Here is a 20,148-nt window from a genome sequence, read left to right on the forward strand (position 1 = left end):
CTCACTGACTCCGACACTGGTTACGTCTTCAATTGCCTTTCTAGCCAGCTATTTGCCTTCTCTTCATTTGGTTTTCAATAATAATTTGCATTTTTCAGTTTAGCTTAAACTTCATAGTTCCATAAGTTTAATTGTTTTTCTTTTTATTTGTTTTCTACCAGGAAGTAGTCGACTTTTTGCTTGAATAACCAGCGCATAATAAAACCAGGCATGCTCAGAGTGTGGTTACATTTCTCAAATTCGCTTTATACATTCTATTTTCACTAAGACCTTGTACTCTTCTATACAATTCTTAAATCAAAGAAATTGTTGTGGGTTTGTGCACTCGCTGCATAGCAAAGTTTCATACCAAGTAGCTGTCTATCACGTAGGCTAAAAATATGTGCTGCATACTCTTGGGCTGTGTATAAAATTGGTTTCATAAGGGAAGATCTCTGTGTGTTCTAATCGGAATCTATAGCATATTCAGATTAAATATCCATATTTCTAGTTGTTCTATTAAATAAATTCTAAATCGATTAGGCTTAAAATTCAAAAGACTTGTTTTAAGTGTAGTTAAAATATTTCCTTCCGTATACATAATTTATTTTATTTTTGCTCCTTTTGGTCTTTATAAAAATAATAATAAAAAAAACACACGCCGAAATATAGTGCCTAATACTTAAATAGCGCAAATACTTGGATAGTACATTCGTTGGGGGAATTGATTACAATGTGATTAAAGGATTAAAGAGAATTTTACAGTTGAAAGAATTTTACAATTACAAAGTTACGACTAATATCTAAAGTAGTTATGTATATATTTTCATAAAAATATTAAAGCAAACATATTTTCGAATTTGTTTATTCAAACTTTCTCTTGCATTATTTTTTTAAGTGTACTTTTTTAGTGCAAATTTGTTAGTTGCGACAGTTTCAAACTGTTTTTCGTATATAACTTTTTCAGAATTTTTCACTGCATACTAATTTGGCACTTGTGGGATTTATTCGAAGTTGGAATTAAATGTAATGCTTTGAAATTGCTGTACTTTAGGTTTTAAATTAAAAAAAAAGCAAATTGCTTTTAATATATACAACTAATACAAGAGGGGGACATAGAGTGGGGGGGGGCTATATAATTATATAGTGTGCTATGTTACAGATTTAAGAACGCTTTTTATAAATATTTATTACAAATGATTTGTATAACAAAACTGCGTCTTAGAACTAATTAAATATTCGTATTTATTATTATTATTTTAATATGTATATTAATTTTTTATGATTTATGACCAAAATTTTGGTAGCAACTAAAAAACAAAAAACCCTTTTATACACGCACAGTCACACACACACACACGCACACACATTCACACACATGCACATAAATTAGTTGTAGTTTGTAGTTTTAGTTTTCAGTTTTAATTGTTAACTTGGCGAGACTCAATTGGCTCAGTCGAGTGCTAGATAAACCTATAAACCCATATATATATCCATATCAATCGTTGGCCATGCAATAGCCGGAATATGTCTGTATATTGTCCTCCAGAAAACTCTCGCCCGCTATAACGCCCGACTGTGTGTGATGGCTGGGACAGCGATGACCCTTGGGGCATTGGCACAGCGAATTGATGTTGACCTCGTCGAGAAACTCCTGACGTTTACGCACCGTAAACAGCTTGCACGGCTGCTTGCGCTGGCAACGTAGGCGCTGTTAAGAGTTAGACGAACAAGTAGGCAAAGCTTAGCTGAAGGGATTCGACTGGATTTTGGTGGGTTAACTTACCGTCAGCGGGGAGCAGGCGAAGAGATAGCGATAGGCTGTGCTGCTGTTGGGCACTGGCTCGCGTTTGGCCAGATAGGTAACAGAGTTCTTGGGACAACGACAGTGCACGACCTGCTCGGTGACATTCAGCTCTGCGGCGGTGGTCAGTGTCCAGGTGTAGTCACGGAAGTGCCTGCAAAGCGGGTGCAACAGGGTTAGCAAAGGGTGTAAAGCTTAGATACAGCTTCAAAGTTTGACTTACTTGCAAACGGGTAGCTTGTGGACCGGCTGGCACAGCTTGTAGTGCCTGGTCTTGTCGGCTATTGTGTGGCCATCTTCCACGCCCAAATTGCTCGGGCAGCCGCCAATAAAGCTGACTGCTTCCTTGAGACCGCGATGACCCGAGTGACGCATGTGCGTCGCGCCGCGTGCTGGCGCCTGGGGCAGTTCGTTGTCTGCCAGCTCCTCGTAGGCCGGCGGCAGCGCCTCGTTGTAGTCCGGCGAACGTTCCACATAGTCTCCCGCAGATGGCAGCTGCAGATCATCCTCGTAAACAGCGCCCAGTTTCTGCATGAGCTTCTTCAGATGCAAACTCTCGTATTTCTTGTCCAGCAGCAGGCGCTTGTGCTGCAACAGTTTCTCCTTCTCGTAGTAGCTGCGATATTTCTGGCCCTCAGACATCGTGCCATGTGGGTGCTCATGATGATGCACTATGACATTGTTGGGCATGCGATTCGATTCGGGACAGCGACACTGGCGCTCTATCCAGGGCGTCTCGTACAGGTCGATCTTGGAGCAGACCGCATTCGGTGCACACACGGGCAAATCAGCCTCGGAGTCCTGTAATAAAAAAGAGCAGGAGAAACTTAGTTACCAGCAATTTGACAAGATGATTTCAGTTTTCCTTTGAGGCACTGTAAATACAACCTCTTTTGTATGCCACATTTGCATAGCCAAGTGGCAGCACGTCGTCGAATCTGAACAAGTCATTGAAATAATTTCATTCATAGCCAGCCCAGCCAAGAACTGCCCAGCAGAAGAGCCCGACAAGAGCGGGCATTGGGTTTGCTCTAAGTTTGAAGTGCCCATTTGTAGGCCATTCAAAGCAATAACAGACCGTGGTTGGGGTTGGGGGGTGCAGGGGGAACCAAGTGAAAGGCGACCCTAGACAGAAGCTACTTGGACTGTAGCAGAAGGCAGCTACCGATTGTGGGCTACTCTGTTGGTTCTTATGAATTAAGAGCATAAAATTGGACATGGTTTAAATATAAGCATATGTATATGGATCTCATCTATCATGTAGATAATAAGCAAACCTTATTCAGGGGTCACTCATTGATTAGAACCCGCAAAAAGAGATCAATCAATCCAAATGCCTATCAGCTCTGAAATCTATGCTCGGCCGACCCACAGTTTGTCTAACCCAAGCAAAACTACTTGCTGCTAATCCTATACACTTCATTTACCATTTCGAAATAGAGTATTAAAAAAGTTCCTTTGGGGACAACAGCTTCTAAGTACAACTTGATTAACATATGTGCCCATCCTAACTATGCCATATCAACCCTCTATCCTCCAGCTAAGTGGGTGTGTTTGTTTGTTTGTTTGGGCTCCTCCGAGTCCATTCTGTAAACATCCAAAGCAGATACTTTTCATTAATTGAATTCCAAACGCTTCGCATGTTGTTGTCTGTGAAAGCGTATGTCCTGCGTGTGTATGTGTGGGTGTCCTTACACCTTGTTTACTTAATCCTATTTTATTCCTAGCTCTCTCTAGGTTCACATAAAAGCTTATGTTAGTATCTTGTTGATCCTCTGCTCGCTATAAACATAAAATTCAACTGGCAACTGCGGACTTTTAGTTTTGTTTTGTTTTGTTTATCAGTCGATTCGCTTGCTTTTTATGATGTGCTCCTCTGCTCTTGTCATTTATCCCTCTCATTTGATTTTATTGTATGGCACTCTGGCGACAACAACACACACGCATATGAGCAACAACAGCAACAACAACAACATCAACAACCGCAACAACAATAACAACAACAGGTTTCCAATGAAATTATCGAAAGCAATCAATTTTTTAAGTGGAACTTCTTTCAACTGGTACCTTTTTGACAACTCTCTTGATGTTGTTGTCGATGGATGGGGTCCTTTTCTGTTTTGGTATTTTTTATACCCTGTAACCAAATGGGCAAAGGCAGTTTGACGAACAGACTCCATCTTAAATGATGTCAGGTATAAGAAATTTATGTGAAGTAGTTTAAATGTAACTACTATAATACGACATTTTGCTTCTTTGATAACTTCCATTTTATCGAAATCGATAAACTTGTGTTTCTTCGGAATATCTCGAGGATTATAATGGCTACAAGCACTAAATTTGTTATCTAGGCTCCCATGAATTATACACACATGAAAAACATTTCACTTTTTATATAACTTCCAAAGTTCTGAAATCGTTTTAATAACATAATTTGTAGAATTGATTTTTGCTATACAATATTCCCAATGATTTTTATGGCAATAAATATCTACTAATTTTAAGAAACTGAACATAGGGTATCTTCTAGTTGGGCATCCCACCGCTAGAGCATTTTAATTTTGCTTTTTATTTTGTTTGGTCTTTTGTTTGGTTTCGATTTCAATTTGATTTTGTGTTTTTTCCCCCATTTCTTTCTGATTTGTATTCAAATTATTTTTATAATGAAATCAATAGGCCGTTTCCAGGCGTTCTCGTTGTGAAGTGAGTTGCACCTGCCTCTGGGCACAGCTACCTGCGCGTCCTGATCCCATTTCCTTGGTCTATCTGTATCCTCTCCTCTCCTCTCCTTTCCTCTCTTTCTGCTGCTGCTTCGTTTACTTAGTGCGTCCGTGTCGTACCGGAAGTCCGGAAGTGATTTAGTGCAGGCGACTGCCTGGCGGAAGTAAATAAATATGTAAGTGCAGCACACACACACACACGCACATGTGTGTGTGTTCATTCAAAAGGGATTAGCACTGCACTGGGCCGAGCCGGAAGTAAAGCAAAACCAAAGCCAAACAGGTTGCCGTGCCTGACCTTTTACCTTTAGCTTCCTCTCTCTCCCTCTCTCTCTCTCTCTCTTTATCTTTCTCCCTCTTGGTCTATTGCGGAAGCTATATGCCGTCTGCCCTAATGTTCTCGACTGCCTTCTGCTTTGCTTTATTAGTTTTATTTACTTCCGCTCACAATTTACTTCCGCATTTTGTTGGAATTTAAGCAAAAAATCGCGCGTTTCCCACGCGTTTTTGACCTACTTCTTTATTTTTTGGCGGCACCTGCCCCTTCTGCCAGCTGCAGCTAGTTCCTGCTCTTGTTTAGCCTTAACCCTTTGTTGACAAAATTTTTCAAGCATATGCCAAGCTTTGTTCATGCATTATGTGGATGCCCCATTGGAATTCCCGGGGGCCGGGCACTTGAGGGAAACCTTTGTCGTGCTGGCAGGATATGCTTATGTAAGGAGCTGTCTGTCTGCGCTACCGCGCTGTAAGCAGCGTGGGAAATTCTTTGAAATTCGAGCATGTTTATTGACAGCCCCCTCCTCTCTTCCCCCACCCCAATCCTGCCTTGCTGCTACCTCAACTCGGGGTAGCTGGAATCATGCTGCGCCTGGAAGTGGCACTTCTGAGAAGCCGTTAAACATACACCCGCTGAGTTTACCATATTGATAAGCAAATTTGTGTGTGAGTGTGTGTTAGAAGGGGGCAAACATGCCAGTGGCGTGCGTCCCCCTTTGCCAGTCGCTGCTGGCCGAAATCTTGACAAGAGATAAACAACAAGCCGAGCAAAAGTCGAAGAAGTCGCAGTCAAAGTTTATGCCCAGACAGTAAAAGTTGCTGCTGCAAAAGAAAACAAAACTCACACAGACACAGACACAGACCGGATATCCGGTTTAACGCGAGCAAAAAGGGTGGGGCTCAGCAGCAGCACACGTGGAGTCGCCGCCGCCTGCTGCTGCTGCTTCTGCTGCTGCGACACTTTATAATTTGCTCGGAGCAGCACGCGCGCGCGCTCCACAAACAATTAGCCTCATGTGTGTCAAAGTGCAAGAGGAGACTAAAAGCCAAACGGGCCGGGGGCCAAAGGGCGCAGCGGAAGTCGAGACAAATGAATGGCGACCATGCAACGTGATGCGGCAAGCACCGAACAACTTTTTGACTGCCAACTGACAACTGCTGCAAGAGCTTCGGTTTTTGAAGCTGCTTTAAGAGCTGTCAAAGGGTTTTACGCACGCTCGTTTAATTGAATCAAATTAACCCCCACAACCCCACCAAAACGCAGAAGAAGAATAAGATGATGATGATGATGATGATGAAGAAGAAGAAGAAGAAGTCGCAGCGCAACTGCCGCTTGTCATGCCTCATGTGGCTGGGGGCATGCTTGGAATTCTGCGCCTCAAGAGTTGAGCACCGGAAGTGCTGCTGCCACAAAGATGACAATGACTTATACAATATTTTGTATACCCTATAGAAAGTGAGCGAATGGGAAGGTGTGGCATGAAACGGGAAAAACATTTGTGATAGATAAAAGGAGCTCCACACTTGTTAAGGTTATATATATACACGTAGTAACAATGTCTATGAACTCAGAGACTATAAAAGCTTAAATTTAAAATTTTGGTATATTAAATAATAAGCCAGAATATTTCTGGTTCCTGAAAATTCCGGGTTTTGCTCTTAAAGTTATTTTCTTACTTGATTATATTTCTGTTTGTCTGCTCAATAAGAAATTGATAATATGAACAAACGTGAAGCGGAAAGACAATCAGTTTGTGTACAGGGTATACGTCAATCGAGCATTGTTGTCTGTAACATTCCTGCTTGTTCTATGGCTGGCAGTCGGGTGTGCGAGGGGCAAGCGTAATTTAGTCAGTTGCATAGCTGGCATGCCAATGCATCGTGCTTCAGCTTTTGTCTTTGTGCTGGCTCCAGCTCCAGCCCCTGCCCCCTCCACCCCGTTGCTCTGGCTGCCACTCATTAGCCAGCCAGCTTGGGGGAAGCCTTTGATTGTCGCTTAGCGGCGACAGCGTAATTTGAGCCTGTGGAGCTAACTGCCTGCTGGACTGGCTGACTGACTGACTGGCGGACTGACTGGCTGTTGCGCTGTTAGGCAGTGTGTACTGTAGACAGTGGGTATTGGCTGCTGCACCTGCCGCTATCAATAACCCAAACGGCTTGACATGACGCGCGCAAAATGCCAACAAAAGGACTTGCCACAAAGGATCGACCTGCTTTGTGTGCGTGTGTGTGTGTGTGCGTGTGTGTGTATTGCCAATCAGTGACATAAATTTCTCGAATGCCGGAAGAGCTGCCTAAAGAAATGCTGAGCATGTCAGCGCGGCTGGCAGGGATCGGTGTTTGGTTCCCATGAGGGCGTTGACGCACAAAGACGCACACGAACGGATGACGTGGGACGGACCGACGAACGGACGGACGCCGGCTGCTGCACATGCGCCGCCGAGACGCTGCCGTTGCTGCTGCTTCAGCTGATCTTCGTAGCCGTTAGACACTTGTGGCAGGCGGCTGCCGCTGTGGCAGGTAGTTTTGCCCGTGCAACAATCAGCTCTAGCCGGGCCGTTGTCTGTGCGGCTCTCTGCTGTTATCTTTTGTCTGTGCGTTAATGATTTTTCTATGCATTTCCTTTTACTTGTATTATTACTTGTTTTTGTGTTATTCTTGTTGTTTCCACATTTTCCCCATGCGCAAGAATTATGCAATCTGGCGTCGCACATGTGGCCAGATCTAACACAGATGCGCAGCGTTGTCTGGGGCTGGGGCCAGGGACTGGGTTCGGGTTCGGGTTCGGGCGCGGAAATGCCGTTTGGTCACCTCACGCTGTTTACACGAAAATTCAATTAAAATTGGAAATTGTTTTTTACGAAGCGGAAGCGGCGGCTGCTGTCGCAACTGGCAGAAGCTTCTAACCGAAGTGCGGAAGTCACACGGAAGTTGTTTCGGCCAGCGGCAGCGGCAGCAGCCACAACTTCCAACACAACATCCACTTAATCTTCATCCGCCTCTCAAAATTGTTTGGTTATTTGTTTGTATTTTCTTCTTTTCGGACCAAGAAATTCCAATGAAAACATTTAAACTACGACTGGGCTTGGGATTGCCAACGGAGAGCCAGCCGGAAGTAAGCTGATTCTGTTCTTATTCTTCGCCTGCCGCACACATATTTTGCATAGCCCAAGACTTGGACTTGGTCTGGGTCTGGCTCTGGCACTGGATTTGACTTCCAGCTCAAATGTAGCCTGCAGTGGGTAGGACCCGGCCGGGCGGGGGGGAGTCTGGCTTACTGGGAACTTGCCGTGCCACTTTGGCGCGCCTTAACGGAAACTTGCCAACCTCAACGGCAAAATACAAAAACAAGTAAGAGTGCTTCAGTCGGGGTTCAACGACTAGCCAATGCCCTGTAGCCAGCTTTCAATTGTCTTTATATGAAAATCTACCTTTGTCCAGCTTCCCAGCTGCCTTATGGAAAATTAAAAATATATTCTTAAATGTTAATTCATATTAACTTCTGCAGTTCTGCAAAAATCACTCTGATCATCTAAAATGGCATCTACTTTCAGGGTTGAAAAAAAAAATGTCCATGTTATACGTGAAATATATCTTTGTTTGCTGAAGCAAAACCTCTTCAAGTGCTCAAGAAAATTCGGAGAACCAAAAATGGAAGTAGTTACTAATATACTGATACCTTGTTGTGTGTGATATATGAGCACATTTCGGCCTTCTCCTTCATTTACTTTAAATCATGATCCTCAACAACTTCAAGCGCATCATGCCCATTTTCAAACTCTTTTCAAGGGGTATCGGGTGAGGCAAAACAAAAAAATTTCATTCATAAAAGCGCAAAAATGCCAAAAGGAAGCAACCGCAGCACAAAAACGGTCACTGGACGTCGTCATTGTGCAGGGGTTGCTGCGGCAGCTGCGGGGCATGTCTGACCGAGGGGGGGATCGGGGGCATGTGTATAGTTTATGGATTGGTTAGGAACGCTGCTGGGGAACTGGTTTGCCAGTTTGCGGGCCAATTGCAGCTGAAGTGGGCATCTCGCTCGAGCATGTTGCTGCCGCTGTCCATTGTTATTGTTGCTGTTGCAGTTGCTGGCAGCAGCAGCAACGGCAACAACAGCGGATTTTGCGTAGCTTGTTGATCGTCACAATTAATAAACGTCTACGCACACGGACATCCACTAACCACATCCACATTCACATTCACATTCTGTTGCACATCCTCAGCCGCAACGGAAAAAAGCAATTCATTCATACAGACAAAAAGGGGAGACAACAACAACAGCCACAACAACAACAGCAGCAGCAACAGCAACGTGGCATAGTTGTTGCCTTTGCAATTGTTGCTTTGGCTAAACCGCAAAATGTTGCTGCCGGTCTGTAAACATGTTGCTGGCGGTAACTGTTGCTGCTGCTGCTGCTGCTTCTGTCTCCTTTTACGCTTTGCTAAATAAATCAATCTTGGCTGCCTTCTCTATTGTTGTTGTTGCTGCTGTTTTCAGCATTTTTATGAATGAAAAGTTGCTGCCGCTTGTTGTTGCTGCTGTGTGTGTGCGTGCTGCTGCTGCTTGTTGCTGTTGTTGCCGCAGCTTTTCGCATTTTTTAATGAATGACAGCAGCAGCAGCAACAATTGCGCGTAGCTTTTTGTTGTGGACGTTTTTTTTTTTTCGATCGCTCGCTTCGTCTGTTAATTACGATCGAGTTGCAGTTGCTGCACGCTCCACCCCGCCATGCGGCCCACCAAACCAGTCTGTTGTTTTGTTTAATGAACACATGCGCAGTTGTTTTTGTTGTTGTTGTTGTTGCCGTTGCTGTTATTGCTCGCGCGCGGTTTTTATGAATGAATGAATCAACAACAACAGCAGCAGCAGCGGCAGCAGCAGCAGCAGCAGCAGCAGCAGCAGCAATACGCGCCCCGTTTGCGTATTTATAGTTATTTATTTTTGCTGCCGTCGCCAGCCGCTGTAAACAATGCGCCTTTGGCACGTAATTAGCACACTTACAGATAGCAGCAGCAGCAACAACAGCAACAACAGCAACAACAATAAGCCAAAGCAGAAGCAACCAAATTGGAACGTGTCCGTCAATAACTGTAACAAGGTCTTGGCTGAAACGGAAACTGGGCAACAGCAGTCGATGATCAGAGTAACATTTCCGCTAGCTTTTCCAATGTGTTGCTCTAGCGCCCCACAGCAACATTTCGATACAGCCATCGAATTCGTATATGTTTTTTGTTTTTTTCTTCTTTCATTTGGTATTTTATCAAAAATTGTTACAAGTCGCATAAAAAAAAAAGTTGACTTGGCGCGCGCGCCAGCTCCAAACTTGAGCCGATTGCCTCGAGCAACACGACAGCAACAACAACAACAACAGCAATAGGTGCAACAACAACAACTTGGAGCGGGGTAAAAAAAAAGTGGGCAAACTAGTTTTTCGGTATCCGAGCATCCGTTGGCTCAGGTTGTAGTTGGCTTTCAGGCATTTTTCTGAATGGAGCTCACTAAAAATTGTGAACTGGAATTTTTTTTAGGTGAATAATTGTGCTATGTTATAGCTGTTGTTGTTGTTGCTGTTGTCAATGATGTTGTTGTTGTGCGTTTTATGCTAATGCGTTAGACATTATTAAAAATATGTTTGCTCATAAGTGCACTGCGAGAAAAGTGCAACTTTTGATCCAAGTGTACTAAAATACATGTTTTTTATTTCCAGCATTCCTCTTAGTGTATAAGAAATTATCTGCTTTTGAATTCTTTCTAGAATGTTATAGAAATTCTAGACTATTTACTCATCTCTTTTCTTATGTTAAATATTTGTTGTTCTTCTAATAGTAATTTTCGCTCAGTGTATTTCAAAAATTAGCTGCTAAACGCAGCTAAGAACTTTTGCTTCTGCGCTTGTTGAATTCTTTTTGACACAATAAAAAGTCCAAAGTCTGTTTTATTTAAATATTTATTTTGCTTTTGATTAGATTCTATTTAGACAATTTTCGCTCAGTGCATGATTTATGCCAGACATAGCCAACAACCGCAGCGGCTGTTGTTATTATTATTGTCTACTCTCTTCGGACATTTGATTGTATTTTATTTTTCTTGTTTTCGCTTTGAATCACATTGAATAATTTCTAAATTTAGCATAAAAAACATTCCCCCGACGTGAAAGGCATGGAGAAAAAATACAAAAAAAAAAAACCAAAAAAATTATGAAAGAATGCGAAAATAAAAAGCGAAGCCCCTCTAGAACTTGAAGTCGTTATCTGAGCTACGCTTCGAACTGGAACTCTGGAAGTCTCTGGCAATAATAAAAGCTAGGAATGCGCGTTTGTAAGTCGTGATAACTCGTGATTATTGATTAACGCGACTTACACATTGAAGATGATTTACGGCCAGAGATCAGTTACAGACACAAACACAACCATAACGACCTTCAAGCTAGTGTTACCAAAAACAACACACACACACACACACACATGCATGTAGGATATAATAGAGTATGATTCGGCTTTGAAAGCCAGTTATCATAAGGCTCGTAAATTTTTATGACGACACTTTTATGGTAAATGCCTGCGGCGGAATTATCATAAAAATGCCCAAGATAGCAAAAATACAAAATTGTAGACAGTTGTGGCCATTGTTATTTAAAAAAATAAAAAAAAAAAGGGCGTGGCTCGAGTTTTGTTTCGATAAACAACTGCGGCTCACATTGCGCATACGCACAGTTGGCCATATAAAAAATAAATAAAAATGCCGTTTTCACACCTGGCTGGCAACAAGAATAACAATAAAAGCACCCACGTGTCTGGCTCCGTTCGTCCGTCGGTTCGACTGTCCGTCCGTCCGTCTGTCAGCTGAGACATGTTTATGCTTGATTTGTTTATGCATTTCTCAGTCAATTGGAATTCTTGGCTCGGCCAGGCACTTTGCCTAACTCATGCCAAGATCTTAACAACATGTCATTCATGTTGTTGGCGTCAGCCAGCAGCAACATGCCAGCAGCACGCCAGCAACAGCTCGAGTTTTAGCCGCTTTTAGCCATGCCACGCGCACAGCGACAACTCTTCGAGTTGTTTAAGCCAAATATGCGTAGCTGATCTGCTTGTATATGGCCAACAAATCAACGTTGTTGTTGTTGCTGTTGCTGTTGCTGTTGGCATTACCCATTCAAACATTTGGACGCTCTGTCGCTTTGCCATTCAAACATAGATTGACTTGCCCAGCGAAGCGAAACGCAGTCGCAGTCGTTGTCGCAGTTGCTGCCGGCGTCGCAGTCAGCGTCGCTGTTGTTGCCGTCCCATCAGCGTTTTACGTTTTCATTCATTCGTCGTCGTCTCCTGGTCTCCCCTCCGCTCGCACCTCCTCTCACTCCTCGAACAGTCACAGTTCTCGCTCATTCATCGCTGGTAACGCCATTTGCCATCGCTTCGTCGTATTTCATTCATGAATTTTCTTTCATTCAGCTTTGGTCGTCCCCCCATTACGCCCCTCTCTTTCTCACTCCAAAACACTCTCTGCAGCTCTCTCGCTTGCACACACAACAATCTCCCTTCTGCTGCTCGATTCACGTTCCTGTCTGTTGTTGTTATTATTGTTGAAAACATTTTTAAATACCGGAACTGAATGTTTAGCGCTTTTAAGCATGGGAACTTTTTGTTTTCTTCTGCAAAGAAAAAAACTTTATCTATCTAGCTCTCTCTCTCTCTCTCTCTCTCTCTCACACACACACTCGCACTGCCTCTCTCAGCGCTTCTCTTAGCGATTGTTTTGTTCTTCGGACAGGAATTTTGGCTTTTTTCTATTTTAGGCGTTGTTCTTGCCTCTTTTTATGCCTTCCAAAATTTATTGCAGACATACGGATTTTGAAATTTATGGGCCACGCTAATGGTGCGTCTCCGAGCCATGCCGAGCCCAGCCGTTGCGGTAGCTATGTGTGTTTTTTAGCTATTGCGATCTAGCTGGAGGCCTTAACATGTCTGAGATGTGTGTCAGGAACTAAAGTTATCAAAGATTTTGATTTATGGTTGGATTACAACGTTTAACAAATAGGAAAATCTGGAAATCACAAGAGGCTAATGGCTAAAGAAAAGGATTCTTAACTTTAGCAGAAGTCAAGATTAGCAACTGTTTTATATATTTTCTTACAGAAAATAATTGTTTATTCAGATTTGTTAAAATTTAGATTAACACCAACAATGGCATTACTTATAATAATTCCCATTACTTTCAAGTTAGAAAACGTTGATTTATTTTTGTTCGCTCAGTGTATAGTTAGCCTCATTTCTTTGACTTGTTTAAAGTGTCAATATTTTTGTGCTGATTGTTGTTGATATTTCACGCCTCAGCCAACTAGGGAGTGTTGTTATTTTTTCCGACCGAGGTTTGCTGGATACGAGTGTATGATTTAAGCTGAGCATGTATAGGGTAAAGCTGCAGCTAGTTGCTTGATTTATGGGTTAGGTTGCAATAAGTTTGATTGAATGTTCGCTTGAACAACTGTTGCTGCTGTTACAGTAAATTTTTCGTGGAAAGATCGTATCGGAGCCGAGCTTGGGGCGCAACTTGGCTTAGTCATGCGACGAGCTGTTCGTGCCTCAACATATTGAACTCTTGACCCGCAGCACTAATTGTTTTATAAGGTATCGCAATTGCTCAACGCTGAGTTTAATTGATCAAATGCGACGACAACAACAGCAACAACAACAACGTTGCTGAGCAAATGACATGGAAAACATTGCGAGGCAACAAACAACTTTCATTTTTCATATAGAGCGAGCGATGTTGCTGCTGCTGCTGCTGTTGTTATTGTTGCTGTTGTTGCTGCTGCAGTTGCAATTAAATGTGCCCCGTTTTGGTGGGTGTCAAGTGTAATGGTTTTTCAGAACGTCAATCTCCATAGGGCGGCAGCTAAATATAGACAATGCCCAAAGCGAGTTACAACCACAGCCCCATGTCGAAAACCTGCTGTTGGCGGCATTTATTTATTTTTTTGTTTGTTATTTTTTCTACAACTTTTTGGCGTGGGCTAACAGCCAGTTACAAATGGCAATAACAACAACTAACTTGGCTAGCAAGTCGCTGGAGCAGGTGTCGCTGCTGTTGCTGTTGCATTATGCAATCGCCGACAAGTTGTTTGCATAGATCAATGCGAAAAGGTGCTGTTGTTGCCGTTGAGCAGCAATTGTTGCTGTTGTTATTAGCAGCTCTCTCCCTCTCTCTCTCTCTCTCTCATTCTCGCTCTTTGGCTCTCTTTACTTACCCCAACTTGGTAGAGTATGCGCAGATCCTTGACGCTGTGCGCATGCTTGTTGCTGCTGCTGCTGCTGCTGCTCAGTCGATGTTGCTGCTGCAGCATTTGGCGCGCACGTCGCCCCGCCTGTGTGGCAGGCTCCAGCTCCGACTGTTGCTGCTGCTGCTGCTCCGCTGAGATGCTGACCACGGCAATAGTTAGCGGCTTTTCGCTGCTTGGCCTCGCCGTGCTGCTGGTGGTTGTTGTTGCTGCTGCTGCTGCTGCCGCTGCCTTGGGCGCACCTGTTAGCTCTTTGGGATCGTAGATGGCATATTCCAAGCTCTTGTGCTTGGCATCGCTGTCAGTGCTGGCCGTTGGCGTTAGCTCGTACACCTCCAGCGGCAGGCGCGTGCTCTGTGCGCCGCCTGTCAACATCAGCAGCAGCAACAGCAACGGCAACGGCAGCAACATAAGCCGCAGCAACAGCAGCAGCGAATGCGCACGTATGCTGGCCATTGTGTGTGTGTATATGTGTGTGTGTTTGGGTGTGTTGTGCGGCTGCGGTTGTTGTAATTGACACTTTTTTTGTGGGGTTTTTTTTTTTTTTTTGTAAGCAACAGCCTCCGTTGTCGTTGGCAAATCGAAACGTTGATTGTTTTTCTTTTTAATAATATTATTTTTTGTCTGTTTGTGCTTTGGCTACAATTGCAGTTTGGCTTTGAGTGTTGTTGTTGTTATTGTTGTTATTGCTGGTTTAAATTAGCCTTGGTCAGCAGCTACGGCCGCCTGGCCCAGTGGCTGGCAACATGCTACACACACACACAACGCGATCAATTTACAAAAAATATAAAATCAGGTTTAAGGCAACGATCGATGAACGATTAGCGTTGAATTAATTAACGATTGTTGCTGCACTGCGCGCATATACACCTACAGGCATATAGTATATTCTTTTTTTTTCGATTTCGTTGTAATATTTGATTGAAAAAAACACAAAAACACGCGTCTCAACGAGTTTTGTGGAACGCGGTTAACTGCTCGTCGTCTGCTCTGTGCAACCTCACAATTCGAACTGATCAAACAGAAAAACGAACGACGGCAACTTCAACTGCCGCCGAGCGTACAGCATATGTGTGTGTGTGTGTGTGTGTGTGTGTAAACGAGTATCTGTGTGGCCAAGACTTGAATGAACGCACACACACACACAAGCAGCGACAGCGACGGCGACTGCGACGGCGACGTCGTCGGCCGCATGAATGAATGTTGCGAGCAGCGACGCCGGCATCACAGCATCCCTGATGAGCGTGTGTGTGTGTGTGTGTGTACTGGTTTGCTGGTGTGCGTGTGTATCTATGTGTCTGCTGCTGTTGCTCGTTTGCACTGCAGCCGGCTCGCGTGCTGAGCGCTTGCCCCGTCGCCTGAGGCCTGCGGCCGGCCAATGCGTCGAACGATGCATCCTTTTGGCCGTTTTTGCTTGTGTTTATTTTATTTTTCTCTGTTTTTTTTTTTTTGTTTTTTTGTTTTACTCGTTTGTTGTTTTTGTCATTTTTACTACGACCGGAAACTAATTCCTGCCCAGCGACATTGTCTGCCGCGGTCGCTTCTCCCTGTTGTTGTTGTTGTTGCTATTGTTGTTGTAGTGGGTTTTTTTAAGTTGCCTCCGTTGCTGCTGGCAGCTCGGTTGGTTGTTTAATTTCGCGCGCATGCCAAAAAATAAGCAAGAAAACAAATCTGAGACTCGTCTTCGGCCTCACGTTGAAGATTGGAGTGGTGGCCAGTTCAAGCGAAAAGCGCGCGCTTCTTAAGAAAGCGCGCCAATTTTTATGTGCCTAGCGATAAGATTTCATTTCGTTTCCATTTTCATTACCGAGCTTTAGTTGGGCCCGTACCAAGCCGAAATTCACTCAACGTTTTCTATCAAATTGAGCTTATTTTCAACTGAATTCCACAAGCCAACATTCTTATCATTCGATATGTTGAATCTTATATTTGGCATGATATAGTTCCTGGACACAGTCACTTTCCAAAATTCTATATAAAAATGATTGATAAATATTGATTGAATTCATTTGAAACGTAAACAATAAATGTCTCTTCATTCAGTAAAATATTATGAATTAATTTCCCGAAATGGAATACAGCTTTTTGGAGTTTCTCAATAATTTTGAAGTTATGTATATTTCAACAGAAATTCTACACCTCATTCATTGAGTTTAAAGTACTTACTAAATAAAATATTAAATTATATTTATTTAATTTTTATATTTTAAACATAGTAAATTTCTTTTTAATTACTCCGCACTTTAGTGAATGTCGCATTGCTGAACTTTTCATTTATATTTATTATAAATGTATATTAACATTTATTAAACTCACAAATCTTTGCCGCCTGCTGCTCTCTTTGCAGGTAAAATGTATGCGGTTATTGGACGACGTCACGGCAAAATCCTATCGGGCGACCTAACCCAGGGCAGCGGCAATTTCGCGGTGACCTGCCTGCTGCCCGTCATCGAATCGTTCAACTTTGCCCAGGAGATGCGCAAACAGACATCTGGCCTGGCCTGTCCCCAGCTAATGTTTAGCCACTGGGAGGTAAGTGCAATCAACGCAGCTGTTGCTCCTGTTACTGCTGTTGCTGCTGTTGTTGCAATTGTTGCTGTTGTCGTTGATTTTTGGGCGCAAGTGCGCCACGCAGTCAACGTAACCCCTCTCGGGAGTCGGTGTCTGGCCATATGCCATGTGCGTGCTCTCTGCTTTGCGGTCTGTCTTTGGTCAGCAAAAATCTCAGTTTACCTTCGCTTTAACTTTTGCTACCTTCTGCTGAAGTCTTATAAGCTAAACCACAGCATCGGCATCGACAACAGCAGCAGCAGCAGCAGCGGCAGCAGCGACAACAGTTGCTCTGAAAGTTATATGGTCCATTTGAGCTGCTGCAGCTGTGTGCAATATTTTATTCTTGTAAAAAGAGAGAGAGAAAAATCCAATGGAAAAAAAGGGAACACATTTCAAGTGCCTGTTGTTAACGGCCTTTCCCCTGACCTTGTCGCGCAGAGCATTGTGGTTGGTAATACGCAGCCCAAAGTTGATCTCAATACCCACTTGGCAAGCGGATGGGCCCAAACAGCGGATGGGCTCGCTCAAAAAATGATTAATATAGACGCAGCACGCGCACACCCAACAAAAGTGTCGAATAGCTTTTAGCAAGAGCTCACTTAACTAGTTTATAACTTGGACGAAATTTGATGAGAAACTAAAGAAAGGCTAAAAACTATATTATCTAAGAATTAAAGCGATATTTAACAAAGATCTGGACGATCTGTGATTTTTATATCTTAACTAGCATATCTTTTCGTTCTTCTCAAAATTTAAGAAACCCTCAATGCTTCTTCAAGGGTTCATGATGAGTAGGCTTCACGATTAGAATAGTAAGATGTAAGATGTTTTTTCCCAGTCAGAAAAATGTTATATGAATAATCATTATTATATTACATTATTTAAAAGGACTGAACTACTTATTATTAAAATAATCTTCAAGTAATAAGAAGCAGCTTTCTCATATACACATATTTACATAAATAACTAGATATACGAGAGAAGAGTGTATTTTCATGTCTCCATTCTCAAACTAAATCTGAGCCTGGACAAATTGACTTTTCATGCTATATCAAAGCGTTATTGCTGATCGGTTGGACAGCAATTTGCAGCCTTTCTGTGTACTCGTCTTTATATGTTTACTATAAATAGGATATAGGATATAAACTACAAATGTCTGAAATGTTGAATGTATGCTCCAATTAATTCGTATCATACATTTAGGTCAGATATTCCATATGCTGTTTTATGTCATATATATCCACATGCCAACTTCTTGTTTAATATTTTATTTAGTTGAATTAATTACCCTATATGAATTCGCATTGTTGCTTCACTTGTCGGGTGTACAAAAATCTCCAAGTGCGTGCGCTTGTATAGGTATAAGATGTGCATGTATGTGTGTGTATGCGTATGTGTGTGCGTGTGTGTGTGTAGTATATCGCCCAACCAATCGATAACAACAAGTTTTTGTATAATGACTTCCGGTGATTTTCTATTTCTCAGCTGAAGTTTTGCCGGCAACGTTGTCTACGCCGACGTTGTTGTTGTTGTTGTTGTCGGAGTCGCTGTTGTTGTTGTTGCTGTTGTCTTTTTGCTGCTTTCGTATAATTTCATACGCATTTCCAGCGTCCGTCGAATGGTGGCGGTGAGCTGGGGAGGGGAGGGTTCGGGGCCACATTTGTAACTTTCCGTGGCGTCTTGGTAGAAATCTAACAGAAACTAGTTTGGCCAGCAGCACAAATAAGTGCATTATTAAGCCAATGGAAAGCTAAGGCCGTGTCTTTACAGCAATTAGAATGCGACGATAACAACAGCAACAACAAAAACAGCAGCAGTCGTTGTGATGTGTGTCACCTGGCGATTGAGTTCGCCCATTTTTAAATGCCGCCGACATTTTCAACAACAATAAAACAGTTATGCCATGCTGCTGCTGCAGCATTTACAAAGTACGCCCAATCGGCCAGCGTTTATGCCTACGCCCATGCCCATGCCCACGCCCACGCCCACGCCTACATTCACGGCGCACTCGCATGCGTGAGGGTCCGTCCAAGACTGACCGCGGGCGTGGGCGCAGTTGTCACGTGCCCATAATAACAACGAAGGCGGCCTCGAGTGGGCCAAGTGTTGCTGGGTGAAAGAAGGGGGGGGAGGGGAAGTTGGTTACATTTAAATTTCTTGCCGCATCATGGCCTACAATGCGTTCGTTAAGCTGCAGCAACAACAACCGCAACAACAACAACAACACCTGAGCAGCCTCTGCAGCCTGACCCCGCGCGACGACCTTTCTGGCCGAACCGCAACGGCAACAAAAACTAATTTTCAGTTTTCATATAAACATAAGTATATATTTTTCACTCACGTAACACATTAAAGCCTCAAACACACACACACAGACACTCTCACACACATTGTGGTATGGCCAGCATAAATATCTTTGCGCGACGCTCCTTGTTGTTGTTGTTGTTGTTGCTTTTGTGGCCGTTGCTACCGTCTTGCGCGCTTTTGTTATTATTTGATTTTGTATACCCTGTAAAAATAGGACAGCAATGGGATATGTTGTAGGCAGGTATGTCCCAATGCGTTGTTCTCTAACCTATTGCTCTTTTGTGGATTACATTAATTAGCATACCCTGTAAATGATATGATAGCAAAGCGTATAAAGGGTATTGGGATTATGAAATCAAAGGGCGCATTTACTTTTAAATTATGCTATATACCAAGTGCAGTTAATGTATAATTAAATACTTCATAGTAAAATCTCTAGAAAAGATCTTGAAGTTTATTTATGGGTTAGCCCTAATGTGACTATACAAATCTATAGTATATATTTTGACAGGGAATATTCCTGAAGATAGTTAGAAATTGATCTTCATTAATAACAGCATTGTTATTTGTTTAATGTGGAATATCCTAAAGGCATCATAAATGATTTTTAGTTTAATTCAGATTGTTTTCCTTTTGCTTTACATAAATTAGCATTAAAGTAGTCTTTTTTTTCCAGATTCTTGGTATTATAGTTTTTTATAAAACTCAAAATAAAGTTATTAGAATTATCGCAAAAAGCGGAATATCTCTAATGGTATTTTAAATTAATTAGTATCAGAAGCAAAGTCAAATGTTTACTTGCTCCATAACATATTTGCCAAACAGTAACTGTCATCCCTTATAGCCAGGTCATACTGTAGCCAAGGTCTTTTTTTTTCAGTGGACCGCTTTTCAGTTCTAAATCCCTCATTTTCGGTTTCAGCTCCATCAAATGCAACGGCTTTGGCTACTGGTCTTACTTTTGAGTCTTACCAAAGTTTGGAATGGGATTTTGGGGTTGGGGGTTGGTCGTGGGCAACAAATATGCCTTTCATTTGTTGCGGTTGTTGTTGTTCTTGTTTGGAGTGTTTATCATTAACGCGTCGCACATTATTGTTATTATTATTGTTGTTGCTGTTGTTGTTGTTGTTGTTGTTGTCGTGCTTTGCATACGCGAGACATAACTTGAAAACTACTTGAAGAGCATACTACAAGAAGAAAACAGAGCAGAACCCAAAAGAACAGCACAGCCCG

General features: G+C 42.7%; 2 protein-coding genes across 2 annotated transcripts in view; one reads left to right on the top strand and one right to left on the bottom strand.

The window, feature by feature from the left end:
* The window catches only part of LOC6623887 (elongation factor-like GTPase 1), a 98,599-nt gene that overhangs the window by 69,526 nt on the left and 8,925 nt on the right, over nt 1–20,148 (top strand). Inside the window, exon 5 of the mRNA XM_002046214.4 lies at nt 16,403–16,587. Within this exon, the coding sequence (XP_002046250.1) occupies nt 16,403–16,587 (185 nt within the window). The remainder of the gene's footprint in view (nt 1–16,402; nt 16,588–20,148) is intronic.
* On the bottom strand, nt 564–15,069 carry aos (protein argos). The gene is made up of 4 exons (XM_002046216.4): nt 14,026–15,069; nt 2,007–2,584; nt 1,766–1,937; nt 564–1,690 (listed from the first exon to the last, which is right to left on the bottom strand). The coding sequence occupies exons 1-4, from the start codon at nt 14,509–14,511 to the stop codon at nt 1,478–1,480; spliced, it is 1,449 nt and encodes a 482-aa protein (XP_002046252.2). The 5' UTR covers nt 14,512–15,069; the 3' UTR covers nt 564–1,477.

Source organism: Drosophila virilis, chromosome 3, assembly GCF_030788295.1.
Source record: "Drosophila virilis strain 15010-1051.87 chromosome 3, Dvir_AGI_RSII-ME, whole genome shotgun sequence".
Taxonomy (NCBI): Eukaryota; Metazoa; Arthropoda; class Insecta; order Diptera; family Drosophilidae; genus Drosophila; species Drosophila virilis.

Bases quoted from the DNA above. Each gene is read 5' to 3' on its own strand.
- aos (XM_002046216.4), bottom strand. From the start codon at position 14,511: ATGGCCAGCATACGTGCGCATTCGCTGCTGCTGTTGCTGCGGCTTATG. The intron at 2,585-14,025 runs GTAAGTAAAGAG...TTTTTATTACAG, and splicing joins GCATACTCTACCAAGTTGGG to GACTCCGAGGCTGATTTGCC. The intron at 1,938-2,006 runs GTAAGTCAAACT...CCCGCTTTGCAG, and splicing joins CACAAGCTACCCGTTTGCAA to GCACTTCCGTGACTACACCT.